At 41.1% G+C, this 24359-nt stretch overlaps 1 protein-coding gene across 1 annotated transcript; it reads left to right on the forward strand.

The window, feature by feature from the left end:
* Positions 1-6976: 6976 nt before the first annotated feature.
* Positions 6977-22824, forward strand: TSPAN8 (tetraspanin 8). The gene is made up of 8 exons (XM_056341891.1): positions 6977-7391; positions 12168-12230; positions 14912-15040; positions 15682-15756; positions 15842-15949; positions 17629-17775; positions 19859-19942; positions 22533-22824. The coding sequence occupies exons 1-8, from the start codon at positions 7332-7334 to the stop codon at positions 22584-22586; spliced, it is 720 nt and encodes a 239-aa protein (XP_056197866.1). The 5' UTR covers positions 6977-7331; the 3' UTR covers positions 22587-22824.
* Positions 22825-24359: the final 1535 nt, after the last annotated feature.

The raw sequence follows: 24359 nt of genomic DNA on the forward strand, positions 1-24359 counted from the left end.
TAGTGCATGAGTATCTGATTTTTGCATCACAAAACAAATGTATACCTGTCTGGGCCTCATATTGTTGGGACATTTCCCACCCATGGCTGGAGGGCAGCAGGGAAAATTCAGGGAGAAAGTGTCACATTTTTCTGGCAGGTTTATTCTTTTTCCCTGGGAAAAGTTAGGGCAGGGAGGAAGGTTAGATATAAAATTTCTAATCTGTACTGACAGCAACTTGCCTTATAAACTTCTTTTGATTTACATAGGCATAAACAAAATCAGAATCAAGTTCCTGGTGTTTAGACCTGAATATGAAATATGCATGTCCTCTTCCAGGAGAAACACTCCTAGATCAGCTCACCCCTGCTTGAAAAAGAAGGTGATATTCTAAAGATGCAGCTGAAACCTTTTGATTCTTCCTTGACAAAGGCTGTTCTCTATATTTTTAGGGCATCTTTCTTCACAGCAATCTGTACTTTACAGCACAGACAGTTCAAGATATGCTGAAAATGCCAGGGGTTAAAGAATACCACCTCTTACATTAGTAACAGCTCCCATACATTGAGCTGTCTCTACATAGTACAAACCTACAAGAATCATATTCAATATGGGTTCTTTAGCAAGCATTTTTTTTTTACAAAGTTAGGCTTAATAATATACTTACAGGCAAGATAGTGAAACCCTTACTGACACTGATTACCGTGTTAATCCAAGGTGAATTCATTTTGAAACCAGCAAAATATTTTAAACCCGGAGACATATAGTTTAAATGAATCCTGACCAGGCGCTGGGAAATAGGAAATCCCTGACATAAGCCCTGACATAAAAGCACACTTAGTTCATGAAGTACATAAATGAGCAAAAAGGATGTAACAGAGCCAAGAAGGCTAGCAGTAAATGAAAAGGTCTGGGGAGGCAGGGAAGGTGAAAAGAGAAATATGTGGATTAGGTATGTGAGTTTATTTGTACGTAAGGACTTCTTTTATTTTGATATGACCCAAATATCAATGAAAGCTCAAAAAAAAGCATTTCAGAGAGTTTTCAGATGGAAGGCTTAGAAGAGAACTGGTGGTGTATGGCAAGAGGAGGCTGCATCCTCTGGGAGGGAGAGTGGACCACAGGCAGACCTGCTGCATGCGGTTTGTTTTCTGGTGGAAGAGTTGTTGCTTTAGGGGAAGTGAGAGTGTTCAAGACACTAGACCTTGCTAAAGCAGGAACATGTGAGTGATGTTGGCACCAGGCCATGGAGCACCTGGATAGGAGTTCAGCACAGAGCTGGCTGGGGCTTTTCTGATGAAACTCCTTTGTCAGAACAGGAACTTTTTGTGGAGACATATCCCCATTTAAACTCTCTCCACAGGGAAATTATTTCCATGAAAAGTGTGGTCAGAGGGAGGGCAAGACACACCTCTGACCAACGGCCCAGTGGCCAGCACACTCACCTGGGCCACAGGAGTCCCCCAGCGAGTGCCCCTTCTGGGATGAACGGAGTGTCATACATCCATGCTACCTTTCTCCAGGCCTTGTGAAGAGGGCAGAGCACCAGGTTAACCCAGCTATACATTTCTCAGCCTGGAGTTGAGACCGGCATGAGACACAGGATTTGCCTGTTCCTGAGTGTACAGGCATGGCTGGGACATCTAGGTTTGTTTTGATGGTCAGGCCACTGCCTCGTCCAAGCTGGTTGCTCACCAACTCATGTGTTGGGCTGTGTCTTTTATTTAAAGAACTTACATTTTTATTGGCTGGAGCACAGAGGAATATAGGCATCATGAAAAAAGGGTTTACATTGTTAACGGCTGTAAATACCTACTATTTCAAAATGAAAGTAAAATTCCTAACAGGCAAGAAATCAATTCTCAGTATGGCATTAACAGGAGCCCAGTTCACTCCTGTAGCCCATAGGAAACAAAGAGGCTCCAGATCCTGCTCTGAGACACAGCCTCGTTCATCCTCGTAACAGTTCAGGGTGTGTTAGGAGGGAGGAAGAGAAAGGAAAGAAGTCCATAGCAGTATTTGGCACCAAGGGACCACACTGGACTGCTTTCTAGGTGGATTCTAGCTCACTCTGAAGTGGAACTGAGGAGGTGCTGGGGTCACTGTACTGCTGAGCTGCAACAAATCAGTGCCTCTCAGAGACTGGCCTTGTTGTTTTGGGCTGCACACCAGCTTTGGGTGGGGTCAGGGCAAAGGCATATCAGGCCAAAAACTGTGCAGATGTGCCCACAGGCCAGATCCTCGTTTCTCATTATTGTTCCCACTGGTCAGATTCTCCAGACAACTATTAAGGCCAGATCCTCATTTCCTTTTATTTCTTTTTGTGTCAGTCTACTAAAGTAAATGAATCCTAAAGGGGAAAGAACCATGTTCTTCCTTTAGAGCACTAGAAAAGCAGAAAGGGTCTGCTGTGAAACAGAGATGCTGTCATGCTGGGGAGGCTCTTGGGTGGGATCCATCCCATATGACTTCAGTTTCCTGGCCTCACTTTTTGATCAGTGGAAAGAAACAGGCAGTTTAAGGGCACAGTTCACTTGACCTGTTTTCATCCCTATCTTAGGATAAACTAAATCACTCCCTAGCAGTCTCCATTCCTCTGCAGAAGCTGTCAAGACACCCTGGACAGTTGACTTAGCCAGCCATACACATGACTAGCACTGGCTGAAAATAGTCTTATTCCTTTTCATGGGGTCAATTGCAGGATCAGGCTTGGACTTAATCATAGCCATCTAAGCCACATGAGGCAGAGCAGCTGCAAAAAGCTTATCTGCTCATAATCAATATTGTTGATCACAAGTCATCTACCCAAAATTATGAAAACTGTGTAAGCCTCATGGGATTAAATGCAACACCACTGTCTTCTCTCTTCTATTTTTTATTCAGCCTTTGAAGTTTTCAGGTATCTTTTTGCCATGCTTTCTACTCCTACCCTTCATCTCAAGGTCTAGATGAAAGTATATTTTAAAATAAGGACAAGGAATCTTGTAATTGTTTGACTCTGGAAGCTGGGTATAAACTCAGCAGCCATGTCAGTGCCACACGCATTCCAATGTGAATTAATTCTCCATAAAAAAGATCTGTTAGAACACTGTAGTCTTTTGCTAAGAGTCAGACGTGGGAGTATACTTCAGTTTTACAATTGAAGTATTACTACTTATTATGATATTGCAGTAAGATCTAGTTTTTAAGGTTGAACCCAAGACCCGAGGTGTAGTAGAATTCCTGCAATCTCAGCCAGATGCAGTGCTACAAATACTTTCAAGAACAAAATCAGATGCTGTCATTTCCCACTGTTTGAAGGTGTTTGTCCTACTGTTTGAAGTGCAAACATGTCTTTAGACAGTATTCCCCATTTAGATGACTGGCAGAATGCTATCAAGGCTGATGGCACACAGCATTTGTTTCACCTGACATCATGGGTGAGCAACTTATTGTGAAAGCATGAAAAATCTCTTATACTTTGCCCTATTGTTTAAACAGATTAATCGGAAAATGCAGAAACTTGTATTGCTTACAGACCTCAGGGCAACAGGTCAGGTTGCAAGAGGTGAAATATCCCTTCAGCTGAAGGAAGAATGCTGTGGCAACCTGACATCTGTCTCTGCACAGCTTATATAGGCTGTCCCTACTGATTCAACAGATCCAGAGATCTACTGATCTCTTTGAGGTTGCAAGCTCCATGCTGAATATAGCTCTTACACGTCTTCTCTGCTGTGTGTTTATCACTGCACCAAGCAAAAATTCCAGTGGCTAATAATCTTCTATTATCCAGTCTCCACATCCCACTGTTCAAAGAGCACGCTGCTACCCAGGACAAACCAGTTTTTCAAGTCCAGCCCTGAATGTATGACTGGCTATAAAGTGAATCATCTGATACGGGGCTTTGGTCACCACCTGACCATGAAACACACCTCACAAGGGGAATTGGAGGTTGTAAAAAAACAAGAAAAAGACTGAAAGGCTCGGGGGAGAAGTAAGATAAAAACATTATAAAACCAACCGCCGCTGCTTGGGAAGTGTCAAGGGGGAGATGATTCACTCCAGGTTCATTATAGGTGTACTGGCGGTTTTGCCTGCCAAAATATGCCTCTCCCTTTCCGGTTTCTCGTGTGACACAGTGGGCAAAGTCAGCATGTCATCACAGCTGCCCTGTTGTTGTGGGGAGCGGTGTGTGCTGCATCAGAGGCTCCCACCCTGCGTCGCACCCAGGCTGCGCACTGACAATCTCCTCCTCTATTCTGTAAAGAGGAGCAGTAAGTGAATGGGGTTTAACAACTTCTTTAATAGCAAAAGCTTTTGAGCAGTTTGTGGCACAGGCTTTGTTATTGGTAGAGCATAGCTGATCGTCTAAACAGTTAGTGGAGGGGTAATGGGTGCGAATTCACATGCAAGCAAATAGAGGCTAAATTTCTCATGGCATTGCTGGGATTCATAAGCCTCTGCAATTATCTGCATGACCTTCATACCTGTAGGTACAACTGCAAATGTAATTTGTGCCATAATTGTGGCTTTCCCCTTCCCCAAGACGTATAAAAGTGTACTGTGTAGCCAGGAAATAAGAAATCATCAACTCATACAGAAGATTTAACCTGAGAATCTGTCACTTCATGAATTGCTTGTTTGCTTTTAATCTGAGATGACATTTTTTACTTGGATACCATTAAATATAGTTATGAAACATATAGTGATTGTAGTGAATTCAGATACTGAGTTTCTATTCAGCAGCGATATTTAGCACACTGGAAACCCACCAGAAAATGCATTTAACTTTGACATTACTTTCTAGTTGCCATCATAGATAAGAAGCTAGGAAAGCCTGGTTTTTCTTTTTTCAAAGAGGTCAGTGAATATATAAAATGCAGGGAGATTCTTCAAGATTTAGGAGGGACAGGGATCTTATCAGAACTTGCTTGTGGTTAATGTTCAATAGCTGTATTTTAAAAAAAAAAAAAGTAAAAAAAAAAAAAATCCCAGAAGTTCTGTCAAATTTCTTCAACAGACACAGCCGTAAATATAAAACTGTGATGAAAACAGGTTTCCAACCTAAATCATATCTATGCTCAGCTGTTTAAATTTCCTATCCTGAATGAGAAACTCAACTGTGCTGGTCTTATATCTCCCGAGGATGGAGGCTGGAGAAGAGTCCAGAGATGCTGTGAAGCTCTTTGCCCCCAGACTAGCCTGGGGTCCTCTGACAGCCCAGCACTGTGTACTGCTCTGGGAGTCACTTCAAGACATTGCTGGTGCAGACCCCTACCTGCCCAGAATCCAAGAGTGCTGTGGAGGAAAGTGGGGAAGTGAAGAGGGAGCAGGCCTCTTGTGCATGAAAGGTCCTTGCACACCAGCCTTTTTCAAAGGTCTGGGGTGTGAATGCTCAAGCCTGCTGCCTATATTTTTACTGCCCTAGTGCAGTTTCTCTCAGACATTTCTGACTGAGTGCCTGGGCTAAGCATCTCAGAGACAACAGTGCTACAGCTCAAGCCTTGTTTAATGAGTATCTACTGTGCATGAAGATTTATAGCTGTGTAGTTTTTGGTGTACGAAATGCTGTTTCTGAACTCCGTTTATGATAAACTTAGTTTACTGCAATTGCATGGTCTGATTGACTGCAGACTTACCTCTTTCAAATCCTGTGTCATCTGTGATTCCCTCATTACCCTTCACAGCCCTTTTCATACAGTTTTATACGGCCCTTTAAACTTCTCTCATGATTCATCTGTGGCTATGGCATCCCTCCATAAAGACACCCACATTTCTCATCTTACTTATTTGTTGAGTGCTTTAGATCTAAACCATACCACACAGTTGTTCCTCCCAATCCTTACAAAATCTGTATTTCATGAGCGCAATTATTTTTAGGAACAGTCTCAGATTCAGGGTGGATATTGCGAAATAAGCTAGTCAGACAGCCGATCTCCTAAAGTTAGAAAAAATAGCATTACTCCAGAAAGCAGTCCAGAAAGTCAAAGGCAGGTATAGAGACAATCATAAAAATGGGATTGGTTGATGTCTGTTTAGATATAATTAGTGAAAGTGAATGAAGATATTGCAACATTACACCTTCATCAAAAACTTCTTTAGAGAGCAGCTAGAGGAAGTTGTTCCAAATGTAATGTAGAATTTTTCCCTGCATCCTACAAGAGCCAGGCTCTAGGTTACATCTTTTTGTCACCATCTACAGGTGTGTTATATACTAGCACTTATACTGGCACTTCCCTTTTTTTTTTTTTTTTTTTTTTTTTTTAAATACAGACAGAAGAATTGAAGAATGGGAACTGACAGTGAAGACTGAAAAGTAGCCTTGGGCCACAGGGGCTTCATAAATCAGTTCAGTCCAGCATGTCCTTAATCTCTCACATTTAAATCCTTCATGCTCACCTGCAAAATGAAGGTTTTTTTTTTTTATGACGAGCTCAGGGGAACCTGTCCGACCCTCATCCCTCCAAAGACTGCTATACCAGGCTTCTCCAGAAAATGGGCTGATAGAAAAAACAGAGCAATGATACCTCTATTTTCCCCTCAGGATTCCTAGTTTGAGGGGCACAAAAGAAAACAAACAAGACATAAAACAAAACTAATGAAACAGGTTTATTGCCTTTCTTCTGGGACAAATCTAGCTCCTGTTGCTGAGATATATCCTGCATCTGAAGCCAGCACTGTGATTGCTGTGCTGGGGTTCACAACACTTTTGGAAATCTGCACAGTAGGACATTTTGTGCACCACAGTGCTCAGATTCCTGGGGTCCTGATTTGGTGATGGAGACAGAAAGTATCTGAGGTAGACACTGAGAGGGAGAAAATGGCAGCAGATTGCTTGCCCCTCCTCTGCTGGGATAACACAGACCCATCCCTTAATGCCAGTTGGATGTCTGGAGTAGGAGGGTCAACACGATCAACGTGTTGGACACAAAAAAGTAAACCCTGTAACTTAAAAGCATTAAGAAATGCATTCATTTCCACCTCTTAAAAGTAGGTCTGTGAAGTGGTTTTATGCTCACTTCCCCTTTCTCTTCAAATGACAGATTTTGCTGCATTATCTATTTACTTTTGAGGTGTAGGAGAAGACTAACAGAACCATAGGAAAGTACAGAGATGCAGTAACAGTTTGGAGACTCAGTGATAACACCTGGTAGTGCTTCCCCAATGCTCTGGTTAATATTTACCTGTGGTATAGGAACTATTTAAATAATTGTCGATGCCTTGGTCACAATTTTTGCTTTCAGTAGCAGAGCACGTTGTATCTGGCATGGTTTGAGAAGTTTTCTGAAGACACAGGGACAACTTTTACATCGAGGTCAAACTTTTAGAAAGGCTTCTTCTGCAGTGCTTGCTTTTATCTCAGCTTGTTGAAAATGGCGGGTGTAAGTGGCTGCATGAAGTACTCCATGTTCATCTTCAACTTCCTATTTTGGGTAAGTTGGTGTTTAAATTGTTATTAGTGATGCATGAAATGTGTTCAACATTATCTGAATGCTGTAGCTGCTGTTGTTGAAGGAACTGTAAAGAAAATAGAACATAAGTGGAACCAGAGTACGATTCTAAATCAATGAGGGGAGAATACGCCTAACTTTTGCCATTCCCTTTGTCTTTTTCCTTCAAAATAGCTTTCCCTCCCCACATTCAAAAGTAGACCAGCCATGTGCCTGTCTCCCTACCCATATTGTGCCACTCATATCAAGGGACATAACTCATTTCAGTCAGAAGATAACAGATTCTCCACTTACAATGCATTGTTCTCTTGCTTTTATTGTGTGCTGCTTGCATCCAAATGACATAGTCCTGAAAATGTAGTTGCAACAGAAGATACGGAAAACTCACTTGCATTTTTAACCTCCTAATTGATAAATGGTTTTCATATCCTTCTTTGTGGTTCTTTGCTTTATGTTCAGTGTCATAATTAGTTTCTGATGGTGGACAGTAAACATTTGTAAAATGGTATGGGCTGACAGCACTGCCCATAGCTGTGTCAAGGCAGATACAGCACAGGGCAGCAGGCAGGTTTCTAGGTGTTGTTTGAACCATATTTGTCTATTTATCACATCTTAGCTGGTTTGTAAGAATTTCAGGTCCTGGAAGGTCTGGAAAGGTTTGAGTTAAAGAACATTTCTCTCATGGTTCAAACCCATTGTCAGCTTTCCTGACAGAAATGTGTCAGGTTCACCAGAGGTTCACTGAAACCAGACGCGGAACTGCTAGCCGCATTATGGGCTTTGCCTCAAGGGATTTTTTTCAAGTGAAAAGGTGACACCATTCAAAAGGGACCACAGACAGTGGCCTTGGAAAATTTGTGGCTAGCCAAAATGAGAAGAATTAGCAAAATTCTTTGAATTTCTTTGTGAACCTCACAAAGAAATTCCTAACAGGCCAGTGATGGTTTGGACTGCCTTCGCCTTCTTCTTCCTCCACCTCCATCAAGGCAGACTGAAGATATTTGACATCTGGGTTGAAGTTTTTGTGCAACGATGCTTAAAAGAGTCCATAAGTTTCTGACTTGGAATTACTGCCCCTCAGGAAGTTTTTCCTGTTCACATTCATCTGTATATACTGAAAGCTAAAACACAGGCAAACATCTCAGACTAGCATTAGAAAAGCTCCAAACTGCTTCTGGAACGAACATGCGAATAATGCCCCATATCAAAGCCTCCAGTGGCACCATGGGTTTCCTAGGAAAAAAACTCAGGATGCAATCCTGGGGGAGTCTTGAAAGCTCAGGAAACAAACAGGCATGGAACAAACTTCCCAAACATATCTTTATGCCAACAGTAGGAAAAGGCATACTCTATTCTGGGGAAGAAAATGCTGAGAGCATTTGCTGTGCATGTGACAGCCTGGATGGGATAGAGGGGGACAGGATTGCAGCTACAGTTACTTATTTTGAAGGAAAGGGTTTAGCACTACCAAGACAGGGAAGAACAGACGTGGTGCAAACAGGAATATGGGCCGATGGAGTACAATGAAGCTGAATTCTTTGATTCACATTCCTCTCTAATTCCTGGAAATCATTAAATTGCTGTAGTAAAGTACAGGCAACAGTGATGTCTTTTCAGCCACCGATCCCACAGCTGCTTTCCCTGGTGCACGCGGCAGCTGGCAAGTAGAAAATTAAACCGATAGTGGGAAATGAAGGTGACTTTAACCTTAACTAGGTAAGGGCAATGGTTGTATATTTACCTGACATCCTTTCATTTTAAGCCCTTTGCAGTCTCTCTGGGAGTTTCCCCTCTTAGGGGGCTCAGGAATGGGCTTTCCAGCCTTCTGATGCCTTTTTCTAAGCAGCTCTTACAACATAGCTGTTGTATATAGTCTAAGCCAGCTCTGCAGAGAGGCTTTGTCTTCACTATGTGATTTGTGCCCCCTGGGAATCCACAGACCCATAGTGTGTCCATAGAGTTTTGCATTCTTCCAGTTTGGTGAAAGCAAGCTAAGTGTGGGCTTTTGAAGACCTATACTTTGGAGCTGGGTGCTTATATGGACCTTTTTATAGCCCTTGAATTAATCCTTAAATCAGTTTTGTGCATTAAACCTGATATGTAGGTCAGATTTTTCCTCTTTCCCTTCTTCAGAGTTTGCAGGACACCCAGTCTCACCTGCTGCCCTCATTTTGTCAGCTTCTGCTACATCTTGCAAAATTGTAGAATTACCACCTTTTTTTTTCACTAAACATTAGTGTTGATCCTAGTTTGAGGTGACCTGATTAGTCACAGAGCGATCTTTTATCAGTTGTTGATACCAGAGTTGCAATCCCATCTACAACCGAAGTGGCTCTTCCCCATACCTGACATCTGAACATCTCAGTCCCTGAAAGCAGCAACAGAAGCATAGATGGTATGCTGAGCCATCAACTGCATTCCCTGTAGGACCTTCCTAGCACTGTTAATTTCAAGTATCTCAAGGAAGTATTTCAGTCAAATGTTTTCCTTAACAGGAGCAACTTTGTAGACAGCTCCTTCTGATACCTGTTAACTGGTTGCTTAGAAAGTGTGTGTCAGTGGAGGGAATTCCCCATAGGTTTGGTATTCCTGTGTCTGAGAAATGTAGTCTTGATATACTGCGGGTGACAGCAGGCTCATCTGAGGTGATATTAATTTAACTAGGATGTATTTCTTCATCACACCAAGACTGAAGAGCTCAAGAACAGAAGCACCGATTGAATTTGAGGGACAACAGTCTCGTTCCTGGTCAGCTTGTGAGACTGTGATGAGGTCACTAATGCTTGGTCAAGGATTGAGGCAAAAGTACAATAGCCATCTGCTTTTGGGAAAATGGGTGAGGATCTTTTCAAAGCAGCTCTTTCTATTCCATTGGAAAATACTGGCTCATTAAAAATGAAACTTCCTGAAATTAAAGTTTCTTTAGTCAAAACTTTAAGAAAATTTAATAATTAGCATGGAGTATTCCAGGAAACTTGAGATGTTCAACTTGGACTCTTTAGGAACGGACCATTGTGATTTGTTACTTGAAAACTTTTCTTGATGTGTTCTTGTACACTTCGTATATTATGAAAATAAACAGAAACAAAACATTAAGATTTTAATGACATGGCTCTTTTCTTATCAGCCTAGACCAACTCTATTTTTATCATAAAAATATATACACCTTACTAAAAATTTTAATTTATAAATGATGTTTCTTTTTTGAATGGAGGAAATACTGTAGCATTCCCGTCTGATTGATAAGTTCCTGTACATTCAGCTATATTTACCTCTACTACCATGCTGTATTTTTATGGGAGGTCCTATGTAACAAATAAGGCAGTGAGCCAAACTCTGTATTTGTAGCAATAGCTGCTTCAGTGGAAATTTTCACATTAGTGAGCCCATGTTGTCTGGTGTGTAGCCACATGGCTCACATAGTGCTGCTGAACAATACCCAAATAGAGTCATATGATACCATCAGTTTCTAGGCAGATTCAGTGGGATTCAGAAGGTTTCAGTGGAGAGTTCTAGTTAAATTTGATAACATGATATAGCTGTCATCGATTGTACAGCTTTCCTTTTCATGTTTAAAATGTACTTATAGGAGCTTTACTTAAAGCAGGAAAATGTGTGGTACTCATGTCTGAGTGCTGGCTCTGTTCCATATTAAATAATCTGCTAAAGTCGTTATGGTCTTTGATGCTAAATATTATATGAAACCTTTTGCGGGGAAAGTATTTTTTAAGAAAAACTATCTAAAACCTCTAAAAATAGCTCTTTTAATTTTAAAAGTTTAGGTACAATCCTAATCTTCATGGGAAGCTTATAACAACATTTCAGTGCCATTTATGACTTGGGTGTTAATGACATACAAGAAGATAATTCCAAATCTGACTAGTCTCTGGTCCCCAGTGATGTCTCTTTCCTACCAGTCATCTCAATAGGCACAATCCTTACACCTGACTAGCCTCTTAATTACCTGTCTCCAGCACTTAATAAAGAGAAAATCTGTGTAATTATCATCACAGACAAGGTTAGGAATAGAGTGACTGGTGCATAGTGGAATGATACCTCGATGATCAATGAAACAGGAGCACAACTAGTGATTAGGGAACATGTTTGGACCTGGGATTCATCTACCCTGACTTCAGCATCTTAAAGCAAGTCGTCCCAGTCTAACTTGCACACATACATGACCAAGTATGGTTGTTTTCTGTAAAAATGTAATGGAAATAATAACTGTAGTAATTTTATAGGAGGAATATTCTAAGGAGTAGAGATCACCAAATATTGTTGCAATAGAAACAGTAGACTTTATTTAGAACTTTTCCTGATAATAAGACTTAGAGAATAAGTCTGAATAATTCTAGAAACAATATTTATGCAAACATCCCTTATCAAATCTCATGTGTTTCCATTATACAGGAAACAATGTTCTTAACTGCCATGTTATATACATACAATAGCAATTTATATTCCTCTCTCATTTGACAGAATTTCTGTGTGCATCCCAACCACATGTATAAATCATCAAGGTTATACAGAGTCCTCTGAGGTAGAAACATCAGGGATTTGGTGCATAACTGAAGATTTAACTACTTTTATGAAGTTTCCTGGATATGAATCAATATTCTATTCTCCAGCAATTCATGTTTCTTTCACTTTGCCAGCCAAATGATTTCAGAATTTTGGCCAGCATCTGGTACGATTTGGATGCTGAACATTCATTTAAAATTGCTAATCTTTCTAAATACTCTTTATTTTCTCCTGCAGGTGTGTGGTTTGGTTATTTTGGGAGTTTCTGTATGGATACGTGTTAGCAAAGATGCTCAGCAGGTAAATGTAGCATTCATATGAGAACCATGTAAAATGTGGAAGCTACTATATATACTTTCATTTCTCATTCTCATTTCCCCAAATTTGTTATGTTTTTGTTGAGGTGGTTTGTGTGGGTAAAGATCAATGCATATTAAACAAGATGGTGCAGGTAGTCAGATAAAGTGATTGACGTAAGCACAGACATGTGACTACAAGAAATGTCTTCTAGTGTTATTAATGTAGGTTCTTGCAGATGCACACAGATTTCTGTTGGAAAACATGTCTCTCTCTCTCTCCTCTAATGAAAAATAATGATGGGTTTTTTATTGATTTCAGTGTTACAGAGAATAATGAGGAGCCATGCAACTTAGACTTTTTAATGTATTTCCCTATTAGAATACTATAGCCATATATATCTATATATCTATAACTAGGGTTACTTCCATATATTTCTAGGGAATATTTTTACCTTTCTCAGTATCTTCAATAGCACAATTCTTATTTCCCCAGTAACTTTGAAAGGGAACAAGGATTTTTCTCTTCTATTTTGAGTGGCTCCTTAAAAACACCTTATCCTTTTCCCCTCAAATTTATACAGAAAGACCCAAAAATCTTTTTTTTTTTTTCAGATTAAAATATCCTAACAGCCCTCCTGGAGGAGAAAAGGGGAAAGTCCCCAAGTTCTGCTCCTGGATTTTATCTGGGTTATTAGATAACTTCAGAATTTATGACTTTCCTTTCCTGCAAAGCTAGGGAAAATACAATTTCAAGGGCCCCTTGATCTTGCAGACGTGCAGCAGAGGCTGGTCCTGTTGGTGCAAGGGCCCTTTGGCCCTGTGGGCCTTTTGCCAAGCATGCTCCCAGTGGCACTGGCCTCTGACTTGCAGCATGTTTTCCACCACCACTGAGTGAAGCTGATTTCACAGCTCATAGATGCTCCCCTGAAAGGCACTGTGCCATCTTTGTCTATTGGTGCTTTGCTGTACCAACAGGAAGAAGAGTAAACTCCAAGGTTTAAACAGTATATTTCTTGTGAATTTGGGCCATAGAAACCTAAATGAATGTGAAAATTTAATTTGCACATTTCTATTTCCAAAAAGGCTTTCTGGCCATGGAAATTAAAAAATGGCCAGGTGTGGCATGGAAACATTTTTCTTCAGCTTTCAGATTAAGCCTTTAGTATAGATTAAGTTGCAAATCTTCAGATCACTCTGCTGCTGCTTTACCGCAGTTCGTTGGTTAAGAACAATAATTTTTAGGTCAGTATTCTCCCATTGGGAAATAAAATGATGGTGGAGATAAGAGAATAGCTTTATATATTTCCTGCCATTTGGCTGATGACACTGTTGCCCTTAGCCAGTTCCAGATGCCCTATGTCTGGCAGAGGAAGGATGCAACAGAATTCAGTTCACGATGACATTGTGTCACAGGGTAAATTAGGTCATGGTGGAGAGCTCTGCCGTTCTCCGCTGTGGAAGAGGAAGAATTACAACTTTCACTCCTCAATCAACATTTTACAAGAAGCTAAAATTGCCATACTTGCTGGTTGACCATCTCTAGTATGATGGCTCAGATGGTACAAAGGAGTTTGGAAAACCATAACCACTATTATACTTTCTTATTTTTGGGGAGATTTCCTATAGAAAAGCATACTTCAGTGTGTTCCAAACTGGTTTTCTTACATGACACTTAGTACTCCCCAAAACCTGTGAATTAAGAGTAGAGACCAAAACTGAAAGTTTTTTCTCACATTTTTGCCTCTAGACAGGCAAAGTTCCCATTCAAATCTAATGTATGTTTTGCTTGAGTAATAATTGAACAGACCATAAGGATTTGGCTGTAGATGAATAGAGCTTTCTAAGAATAAATAACAGGAGGTTCAGTCCAGCTTGGAAGGGGAAAGAACAACACATTCTTCAAATTATACTTGTCTATATACCTTTGCAATTTCCATCAGAAGATAAATGTGACAACTTCCAGACATTTTTGCTAATCTTGGCACCAACCACACTGGAAAATATTCTTTGAACATTTTTCCCTATTTTGGCCTTTGGCCTTAGGCAGTCCTATGGGAACTGAATAATTTGATATTTAATAATATTGAGGTATATGAATTGTTTTGTTGAATGTCCCACACATCAAAATACAGTCCGCATCTATGAGGGTATTATTAGAGATCATGCCTAAAAAAAAAAAAAAAAAAAGAAAAAAAAAAGCTGCTTTGGAAAATACATCTATTTCTCTAGTATATCCAGCATCACTCTGAGAAGTGTTCTCTCAGGAACTGCCACAGAGTATGTTTCTGGCCTTCTAATGACAAACAGAGGTTTTGTTTCTTTAACATTTGGTTAATGTAGGGGAGATTTCAAGACAATCAATTTTGCTACTTCCAGTAAAAAGCAAAGATTCATCGACTGAAAACTAAATGAAAGCCACTTTAAAGATGAAATCTTTATTTACTCTGCAAAGTTGACTTTAATCTTCTGCAGAACCAAAGACTGTGAAAATCCAAGTTCTACAGAGCTCCCCAACAAAACATTTAAGAAAGGAGCATTAGAGACTTGCCTATTTATGGATCAGAATTTCTCCGTGGTTGATAATCAATATATTTATCAGTTATAAAGTAATTATCTTGTTTTGAGTAATACAGAAGTTTTTAGGAGGAGCTTCCTGAAAGATTTTTTTCCCTCTCTTTTCAGGAGCTGGATATAGACGCCAGCCTGTTTGCAGGGGTTGATCTGCTGATAGCTGTGGGCTCCATCATTACGGTCCTTGGTTTTCTGGGGTGCTGCGGTGCCATAAAGGAGAGCCGGTGCATGCTGCTGTTGGTAGGAAAGAAAAACATTTGGCTACCTTTAACAGGCCACAGTTACGTTTGATGGATAAAGTCCTTGCAAGTGGTATCAAATGAAGATGGGGACCTTTTCGATTAATCAAACGCTTGATTATGATCATGTGTTCTCATTACTTACCTTGTGCTTGAGCCGCTTCTGAATTCTAGTGCAGAAAAACTGATGGGTGGTCTCATCAAGATGACAGGATCCAGAGGGCTTCAAGCATGTCACTAGTTTTTTGGGCATCCAGGCATCACTGAAGTTCCCTTCACCAGTTCTCCCCCACTACCCATCCCATTTAATTTTGTAAATTTCCAGTTGCTCCCTTTGCTGGTCTTCCTAGAACGTACGTACTGCCTATACTCCTGCCCAACACCTCTCGCCTATGCACTGCCCATCATGCCACTACTCTGGTGTGCACCTTGTTTTGATCACCAGCTGAACACACTCTGTCTTGAGCACACCCTTTTTTCATCGTCAAAGACAAAATTAACTGGAGCAGCTCTGACTGGAACTTCAGTTCATTCTACCTACACGGTTATTCAAGCACATGAAAGTTTAGCATTCACTAGAAGAAATTGTCTCATCTTGGCAAAAAGCGCTATGGTTTTCTCCCCCTTTTGTTTTCTTTCTAGTTTTTTATTGGACTGCTTCTGATCCTGATCCTTCAGATCACAGGAGGTGTTTTAGGAGCAGTGTATAGATCTCAGGTAGGGTATTATTCTGCATTGTCATTGATGTCTTCCCAGAGTTTTGTTTCTACCCTGAAAACTCATAAAATATTTGAACTTGCAGATTGAAACATCCCTTAACAAGACTCTCCTTGAGAAGGTGAATGAATTGCAAAGCTCTACAGGAGAAGCTAAAGTGTTTCAAGAGAAGTTCCAGAAGTTTGAGAGAATGGTAATTAAAATCTAACAGAGGGCAGGGGTTGTTGCTATCTGTTCTACCTCTAGCATTTGGCTGTGCTTAATTTTATGGCTACTCCACCATATATTTGAATTTTATTCCCTGGGGATGGGGAAGAGTCTGACTTAAATGCAAGTTAAAACACTACACAGGGGGCTTCTGCTCTCTTGATACAGCATGGACTTTCTGTGCTGATTTCTTTGTGCAATAGTGTTTATAAGAGCAATGGAGCAAAGACACACAACATGCAAGCGAGACTGACAGCTAAGCTGTTTCATGGGAGGGCTGCCTGCTTCTTTGTTACAGCTTTCCATTGTGAAGGGATATTGTTCCTTCGTTGCACCCCAGCTAAGAGCTATCCAGTACTTTTAAGGCAAGATTACATCAAGGATAAGGAAAACTTCAGGAGCGTATTTCATTTGGAATATCCTATTGCTACGCAGTCTTTAAATGCCACACTTTATCGTGTAAAAAGGAGGAAGAAAATACGTTGAAAGGGAAGTTTGTTTTCACTGTGCTTATACTTATTCTGGCTTCCTCCACCTGCAGGACCCCAAAAGGTGGACACTTAGTGCCAGATTGCTCCTGGGTATCACATAGAGAATACCCTTGAATCTCACTATATCATTGATGGTGCAGACCCTTGCCCCTCCAACTAGTACCTGTATCTATACGCTGGCATAGTTCTTGCTGTTATTTTTTGCTTTAGTCCCTAATAGGTGATGGCTTTGAATGGGTAGGCTTGAACAATTCCTATTTTTTTAAAGGCTGCTGCTATGAAAGAAAAGGAAGCAAGAAACAATATTTGGGTGGCTTATATTACTTCCACTTCCACTTCCCCATTCTACCTCCAGCTTTGTCCTCTGCTTCTGAGCCAGTTTATTTATTCTGATAGAATGAACAGTCCCCTGGAGATATGATTGAAGGGTGAGCAAAATGAAAAATCCCATAATTACTGTATTAATTTTTAAATAGACCAGGATTGTTTTATGATGTCCCACGGCTTTTGCTTTTATACAAAATTATGTGAACATTTCCAGCTGGTTTTTGAAAGGGGGAAAACCTCAAGCCCAAGTCTGCACCTCTGAGGTTTAGTGGCTTGAATAAAGTGGAACATGAAGTGAAACTGCACCTGGTTTAGGTTTCACAAACCCCAAATGGAGCCCTGGCCTCCTCAGTCCATTTCTAATTTAAAGGGCTAACCATCATTCAAAGTGGTTATTTTTCTAGATTTCAGAGTTTTATGTGCCTGAATTTTACATTTTCAGCCTGGCTTTTCAGGATGTGAGATGTGGATGTTACTCAGCTGTTACTTACCTTCTGCAAATATAACCTGCAGAAAGAAGACTTGATTCTCAAAAAATACTATGCCCGGTGTTGCTCCATGTTCTACTTCCATTGACAATTACTAGCTTTATAGTATGTTAATGTTTTCTCAGCAGTGTATGCTGAAAATCTTGTCTTTTTTCCTCTCTTTTTTTAAACTTGTGCACTTATATTTTTATAAATGGTGTGGAAATGTAAAGGGCGTTTGAGACATACTGATTTGGGACATGGGAAAAGATAAAAGGAAATTTCTCCTTCATTGTTACTCTCCGCTCCTTTGCCTACTCTCCTTGAACTGCAAATCACCACCTTTTTTCCTCATCTCCCCATTTCCTCCTTTCTTGCAGAACCATTGCTGCGGTTTGCTGAATGGACCTGCAGACTGGGGAAACAATTTTCAGGCTCTTGGTGGCAATAAAATCTGTGAATGTGAACCAGAGGACAGAGAATCAGACCTCTGCACCTACTTTAAAGGCAAATACATTTTTAAAAAGGTGAGAAAAATACAATATTCCACTCTTCTTTCCAACAAGAGGTTTTAACCCAAGGTTGTCTTTGGTGACTGGCATAGTCAGCAGTTCTGTACCTTTCTAAAAAGGCAAAGTTTTGCCTTCTCTTTATTAGTGAGAATTGCCCCTGTGCCATCTGTTATGCAAGTCCTGTGCGTACATGAAATAATAAACTGCTGGTTCCTCTCCCTGGGATGTCTCTATTTCAGCTGTGCAGTGCAGTCCCCTTAAAACCTCAGCAGTCAGCATGGTTACTATGGGTGAAAACTATTGTGGCTTTGGGGTCAGGGTATGCTTTTGGGTCAGAATAGCATGTCAGCTACCCTTTGACTCTCCTTCCTCCCTCAGAAGGTTGTGTTCCCACCCAGGCTCATTCTGGTGGTAGACATGTTGATTCAGAGGCTTTCAAACGGCTAAGGGATGTTGAAAAATGAACACATTAAATGCAAGACCTTTGGGGTTTTACAGTCCTTTAATAAAAAACCACACACTCATTTTGCAGGATCTGCTGGAAGAAAACCTTACATGTAGTAGGCTTCATGGCAGCATACTCAGTGTGTAATTTCCTACAACTACAGCTTTTTGAAAAGCTTGTGGCAGTTAATATAATAATAAGGTAAAAATGTCTGGTGACAGACAACAAGCAAGCATACTCAAAAATTGGTAGGTGGGCAGCAGAGATCTAATTTCAAAATGTATCTGTCTCCTTATGTGGAAATTTGGACTCCATGCATACAAAGAAAAATATGAAAAAAAGCGGAAAACTTTCAGACAATAACGGCATTTTTAGAATGGTAGTAGTACAAAGTTTGCCAATCTGCACCTAGCACAAAGCAGATTTTAGCAAATGTCCATTCTGGTCGTATACTTTTCTAAGTACAAAGCTCCTTAGCCACGTCCTGTCTGAACACTAATTCCCCCCCTGTGTAGTCCCACAGAAGCAAATACCATTTTAAAGCAAGGGAACAGTCTGGTTAAGTAGAGGATGCCAGAACCCAATCTGGAAAAAAGATGTATTCAAAGAGTCTGTTTTGGCCACATTTTAATGTCTTTTTGGCCTCAGGCAAACCCTCAAAGGACAAATGAGAAGCCATCAGCAAAATTACTGCAGGTGCAAGATGTCGCTCACATGAACACACAGATTTCACGGTGATGTTAGACATTAGTACAGACATTCAACTCTTGTGATCCAGGACAAAGGATTTGAAATTCAGTGCAGTTCTGAGTCACCTTAAATGACAGGATTTTTAGAAGGACTAGAAAGAGAAGACCCATGTGTTTATTGTGAGGGAGGAAATATGGTGAAAGAGTATAACTAGATTTGGGGGGAAGGCAGTTGTAGTGTTGGAACACTACTGTAATTTTGATGGATTTAAGCCATACTTGGCTTTCCCTACAGTTTGCAGGAGTATCGTCAATGCCTGGAGAAGATGTAGTCATTATAAGAACAGATGTATGTGTTTAGCAAAAATGAGAGTAGCTCTGCATAGAACTTCAGATATGATCACTCTCCTCCTCCTCAGCCCCAGCCCAAGACCACCAAACATTGGTCACAAATAATTTTTAAGCTGGGTTGTGTATCCAAATACTGTTAGTTGAGCCCAATTCTAATAATAAACTTTGAAGTTTCAAATCCAAAGATCAGATTAGTGGAAAACTGAAGTTCTCATTCAGATCTGGTCATTGATGCATTGGCTCTTTCCTAGCAGCGAATGGTTATCAAGTGAAAGTAAGAATAAATGCTTCTTTCCTTGTCAGCTGAAAATCATGCAAATGTTAGGCCTTACAACTGTATGTCTTCATTTGGAATTGTACTCTTTTGTCGTTGGCTACTAAATTTGTCTTCGTATTTGGGAAGGCAAAGACTAGATATCTTTCTCAGAGCACAAGGTACACGTAGCTGTGTTCTTTGTGTTTGTTAGCAACAAGCCAGGGTAAATTCAAATAGCCTTTCTTTAACAGAGAGAGAGAGAGAGAGCATGAGAGGAATTATTTTAGAAGATGCATTCCTAATAACCTTAGGATAATATTGCTTACCTATAATTAATCATTTTGTCTTATTTTTCAGCCTTGTGGAGATGTGATTATTGAATTCCTTGAAGACCATCTGCTCATAATTACGGGGATTGCCTTTGGACTGGCTGTTATTGAGGTACCAGTATACAACATTAAAATATTTAGTAGCTGACAAGCAATATGTTCTACTTAGAAATACACTGGGAATAGGATTAAAACACCTGGCATGCTCAATTAATAGACAGGGGAAAACCACCTCTCACCTCAGTTATAATTTTACTGTTATTTCATATAAATGGTATACAGCTGGCAAAGCTGCAATCTTCAGGTGGGATCAGACCACCCTGCTGCCTGTATAAGTATATCACATGGGACTTTTTCTGCAAAGATTTGACTGTCCTGGAGCCAGGCTGTGCCTTCACAGCAAGCCCTGTGGACAGAGGGGTGTGTGGATACCCAGCCCCAGGCAGACACAAGGCAGAATAGCTGATCTTTTCCTCCTCTTTTCCTTCTCTGCTTGGGGAAAAAGTCATCTCATAAGAAAACTTCACCCCTAAACTGCATATTCTTATGGTACAAATTATATACAAATAATTATGGTACAAAATTATTATTCTGTGGCATAATTTATCCATCAAGATGGTGCATGAATGTACCTGAGTGCACACTTGTGATGCTCCATATTTTTCTGTGTGTAGAAAAAACAGAGCATGTGAGCTCTTTATTTTAATTGCTTCATCATACACTGAAGAATAACACACAAAATTTTCTCTCAAGTGAGGAGGAAAACCAGTGAGGTTATCTAGTCAACTAGTTGACAAATGATAGGCTTCATTTAGGAGAAAATGACAAAGAAACAGGGGATTTCATCATGCTGATTTCTTTGGTCATTTTCTTTCTTTTCACTATTCCTCTGTGGTTTCCCTCCTCCCCCACCCCCCGCCAATGGATGTTTGAGGGAAAAGCAGAAATGACGAAGATTGCTGTGCAAAGTTCAGTCTGTTATTCCAAGTAAAAACTTCTTAACATCATTGGCAGAGGATTGCTCCTCGTGGTAGAAGAGTGGGCAAGAGACCTAACTCAAAAATACATTTCCAGGAAAATAGTAGTAAGTGGGGAAGAGTTAGGCAGCTGCAGCACTGGGAGAGGACAGGCCATTAACTTCTTACTTGGCACAGCCTTCTTCTTATTTAAGGTGCTGTATGTGGGGGTTCAGGTCTCTCACCTATATGTAGACATTGGTGGGGAAATAGGTGAAATACACCAATATTAAAAGGCCTCTAAAAATGTAATAGAAATGTAAAATTGCATCTGTATCCTGAAGGTAAGTTATAAGTCACTTTGCTCTAGTTACTGCAGTTACACGAATTGTGGCCTTTAGTTCATTAGCCACCATTCTTCCCTGTTCTCCAGCTGGCATTTTCTGTGGTGGTTACCTCTCCCAGTCATAAAAGGATTAGAAAACAACATGAATACACAGTATGAGCCTCAGCTGGTACAAATTGTCAGCTGGCAATTTACACTTGATAAATATTTAGCCTTTCCAAAGATACTAAAATCAAATAATTGCATATCAAAAGCAAAGTGCTCAACCATCTCTGCTCTGGAAAACCTCGGATTAAATGAAGTGGACAAAGAAAAATGGTCTTCCACAGCATTCCCCCATGTGCCTGCTCCCCTATGCCACTTGTGGGCTGTTAATGGTTTCACCTTGCTGTATTATGGGAAAGTATACTGAGAAGAAGGGCCCAGTTTCACTTGGGCACAAGTGAAAATGTGGGCCTGGTATGTCAGGGAAGCCCTGTTGGCTTATTCCAGCTGTGAGTCCATCCCCTTGTCTTAGCTGTAGCCCTGTGTCCTGTATGCTCTCCATTGTCTCTTCCTTAAATAAATGAATCATGCTGGTGTTCATGGCTTCCTAAGCATCAACTGGACAGTTTCCACTTTTGTGAAACACCTTCAGAGACTGGTGAATTTTAAATCCAGAAGGAAGCTTTCTGATCTTCTGATCTTGCCAGCTGTCTGTCACAGGCTGTGGAATTTCACCCAGTAATTCTCATTACAGAAGGTGACCCTACTGAATTTTATATTTCAAGCAACAACTTCTTTAGAGGACTCAGTGTTTCTATCCCAAATCTATTACTGATTTGTTACATTACATAAGATTTGTTGCATGATCATTTGCTAATCAGTATGGTGGGGTATGTGTATAGATGTGTGCCTGCATACATATACACATGTATGCCTTTACACATATTTACACATAAGAATGACAGCGGAAAAGAAGGGAGATTTCAAAGAGAAACAACCCTTAGAATACACAATGAAATCAGAAAGTTCCTCCAAATTTTTTAGAAAATAAAATATTGAATATTTGTCTGAATTTCTTGAACTTCTCAGTGTTTGCTGCTCCATTTCAGCTAACAATTGCATTTTAAACCTCCAGAGTTATAGGGTTCCCTGTCCACAGAGGCAATCCATCTTCTAAACAAATTGAAGTTTTCCATCATGTCTGCAGTCTTACCTGTGGTACATACTGATTTCATTAAAATGGCTATAATCTAGAGTCATGTTCTTTAAGAATTACAATGGAAAAAATCTTCTGTAAGCAGATTTAGCCTGCATGTAAATCCAAGACATTTGCAAACAAAATGTTCCCACTGATCAGTTGTATCTTGGGATTTCCAGGACTGCCAAGTAATACCAGAAATGTCTTTGTTTTACAGATTCTTGGTTTGGGGTTTTCTATGAGCCTGTACTGCCAGATCCAGAGAAAATGAAACTATGGAAGTGTTAGAACGATGTCACCAGCCAAATCAAAACCTTTGTAGATAGAAGGGTATTTGGCTTGGCATATTCAGATAAATATATGCATGTCCTATGCAGCTGTTCTGATGAAAGCGGCAGCTCTTGTGCACATGGACGCTTCATAATTTACAAAAGGACCTCCTTATACTTTGTAAGGTTTAATTATGTGAATATGAATTTTTATTTGCAATAAACATCTTTCTTAGTGTTTCTGAGGAGTTTATTTCATCTGAAGACAGCATTTAAGTCATGTTGAGATCCCAAGTTCACCATGGGTGTTAACGCCACCCATAGCAAAGTCACCATCAACAGCTGTAAATGATCTTGCAGTGGCTGACTGGTCTGGAGAAGCACATGCCGCCGGGCAGCTTTGCTTGCAGGGCAGGGTATTTTCATTACGAGTGTCACAGGTCAATTTGACACTTAATATGGTATATATGGTCAGGGCTTTGTTACTTGTGAGAAGCACGGGGACTAACTCTCATCCAAATAGGAAAGCCGCATCTCCCTTCAGGGACATTTAAATGAATATCCTAGCAGCTGAGAGGGTCACTCTCAGGCCCAAATGATGCTTAGATTGCATGCGAGAGTTGTATTTAGTGGCACATGTTTTGCAAATAAGCATCGGTGTGAAATCCAAGCCCATGTGGAGGCAAGCCGCACACAGAAGTCATGTGGGTGAGACTTCACCCGGAGTAGGATGAGCAGCGGGCTTGCCAGCAGCGGCTGGACGACAGAGGGCACGGATGGTAACTCAGCAGCAGCAATACAAAGCATATCTGCCTTTGGATCGACCAGCGCTTGCAAGTTTTGGAGTCCTGAGGCACTGACAGCCCTGCCTGTCCCTGACCTGTCCCAACCCAGGTCCCTGGGGCTCTCCCCACCCTGCCTACAGCCTGGGACCCCACGTCAGCCCCCTGGGGCTGTCAGCCCCTGCCCCAGTGATACCGCAGCAGGGCCAGTCTCCAGGTCCCCACAGCCCTGCCCTGCTCGGCCATGGAGTCCCACAAAGCTGGGCCCACCCATGGGCTGGCCTCAGCCCATCCCCCGGGAGGTGCCCGATGCCAGGGGCTGGGTCTGCCCCAGTGCCCCCGTGGCTGCCCTGCCCATGGCTGGGGCGGTGCGAGGGTCCCCAGCTGCCAGGCCTGGCCCTGCCACCGCAGGGGAGCTCATGTGGTCATGGCCCCCAGGGAGCTGCTGGCCCAAGTGGCTCCCTGTCAGAAAGTAGATAGCTTCAGGAGGCACATTTTTTAAAAGGTATTTAGATGTCTAACGATGCCCATAGGGATGTGCTGAGGTTCTCCACAGCCCGCCGACAGCCTCATTGCTGTGTGTTGGGGGCTAGCTGTTTTCACTAGTCCTGCTGGGCACCCATCTTCATCTCTAGGAGCAACTTTAAACACCTTCAGACAGCTGCTCTGAAAAGAAAACCACATACCATGCTCTTCTATCTTGAAATCCCTCAAGTGCCCACGACTGTTTCAAAGCACACCCAGGCTGCTCCCATCTTGACATAGCCATGTGACTGTGGCTTATAAATACATTACAAGCTTTTCCTGAGCAGAGGCCTTTGCCCATGCGTTACACTGACGGGGTTGGTTAGAGGTGAAATTCATCTGCAGCAACAACTTTCATTTAAAACACACCCAGAGGAAAAGTTTCTGCCCTGTCCCCACACCCTTTCCCTCAGACCCTTTCTCTCAGACCATCGAGCCAAGCAGTGAGAGCTGCTTTCAGAAATTCGT

This window comes from Falco biarmicus, chromosome 5 (genome assembly GCF_023638135.1).
Source record: "Falco biarmicus isolate bFalBia1 chromosome 5, bFalBia1.pri, whole genome shotgun sequence".
Classification (NCBI taxonomy): domain Eukaryota; kingdom Metazoa; phylum Chordata; class Aves; order Falconiformes; family Falconidae; genus Falco; species Falco biarmicus.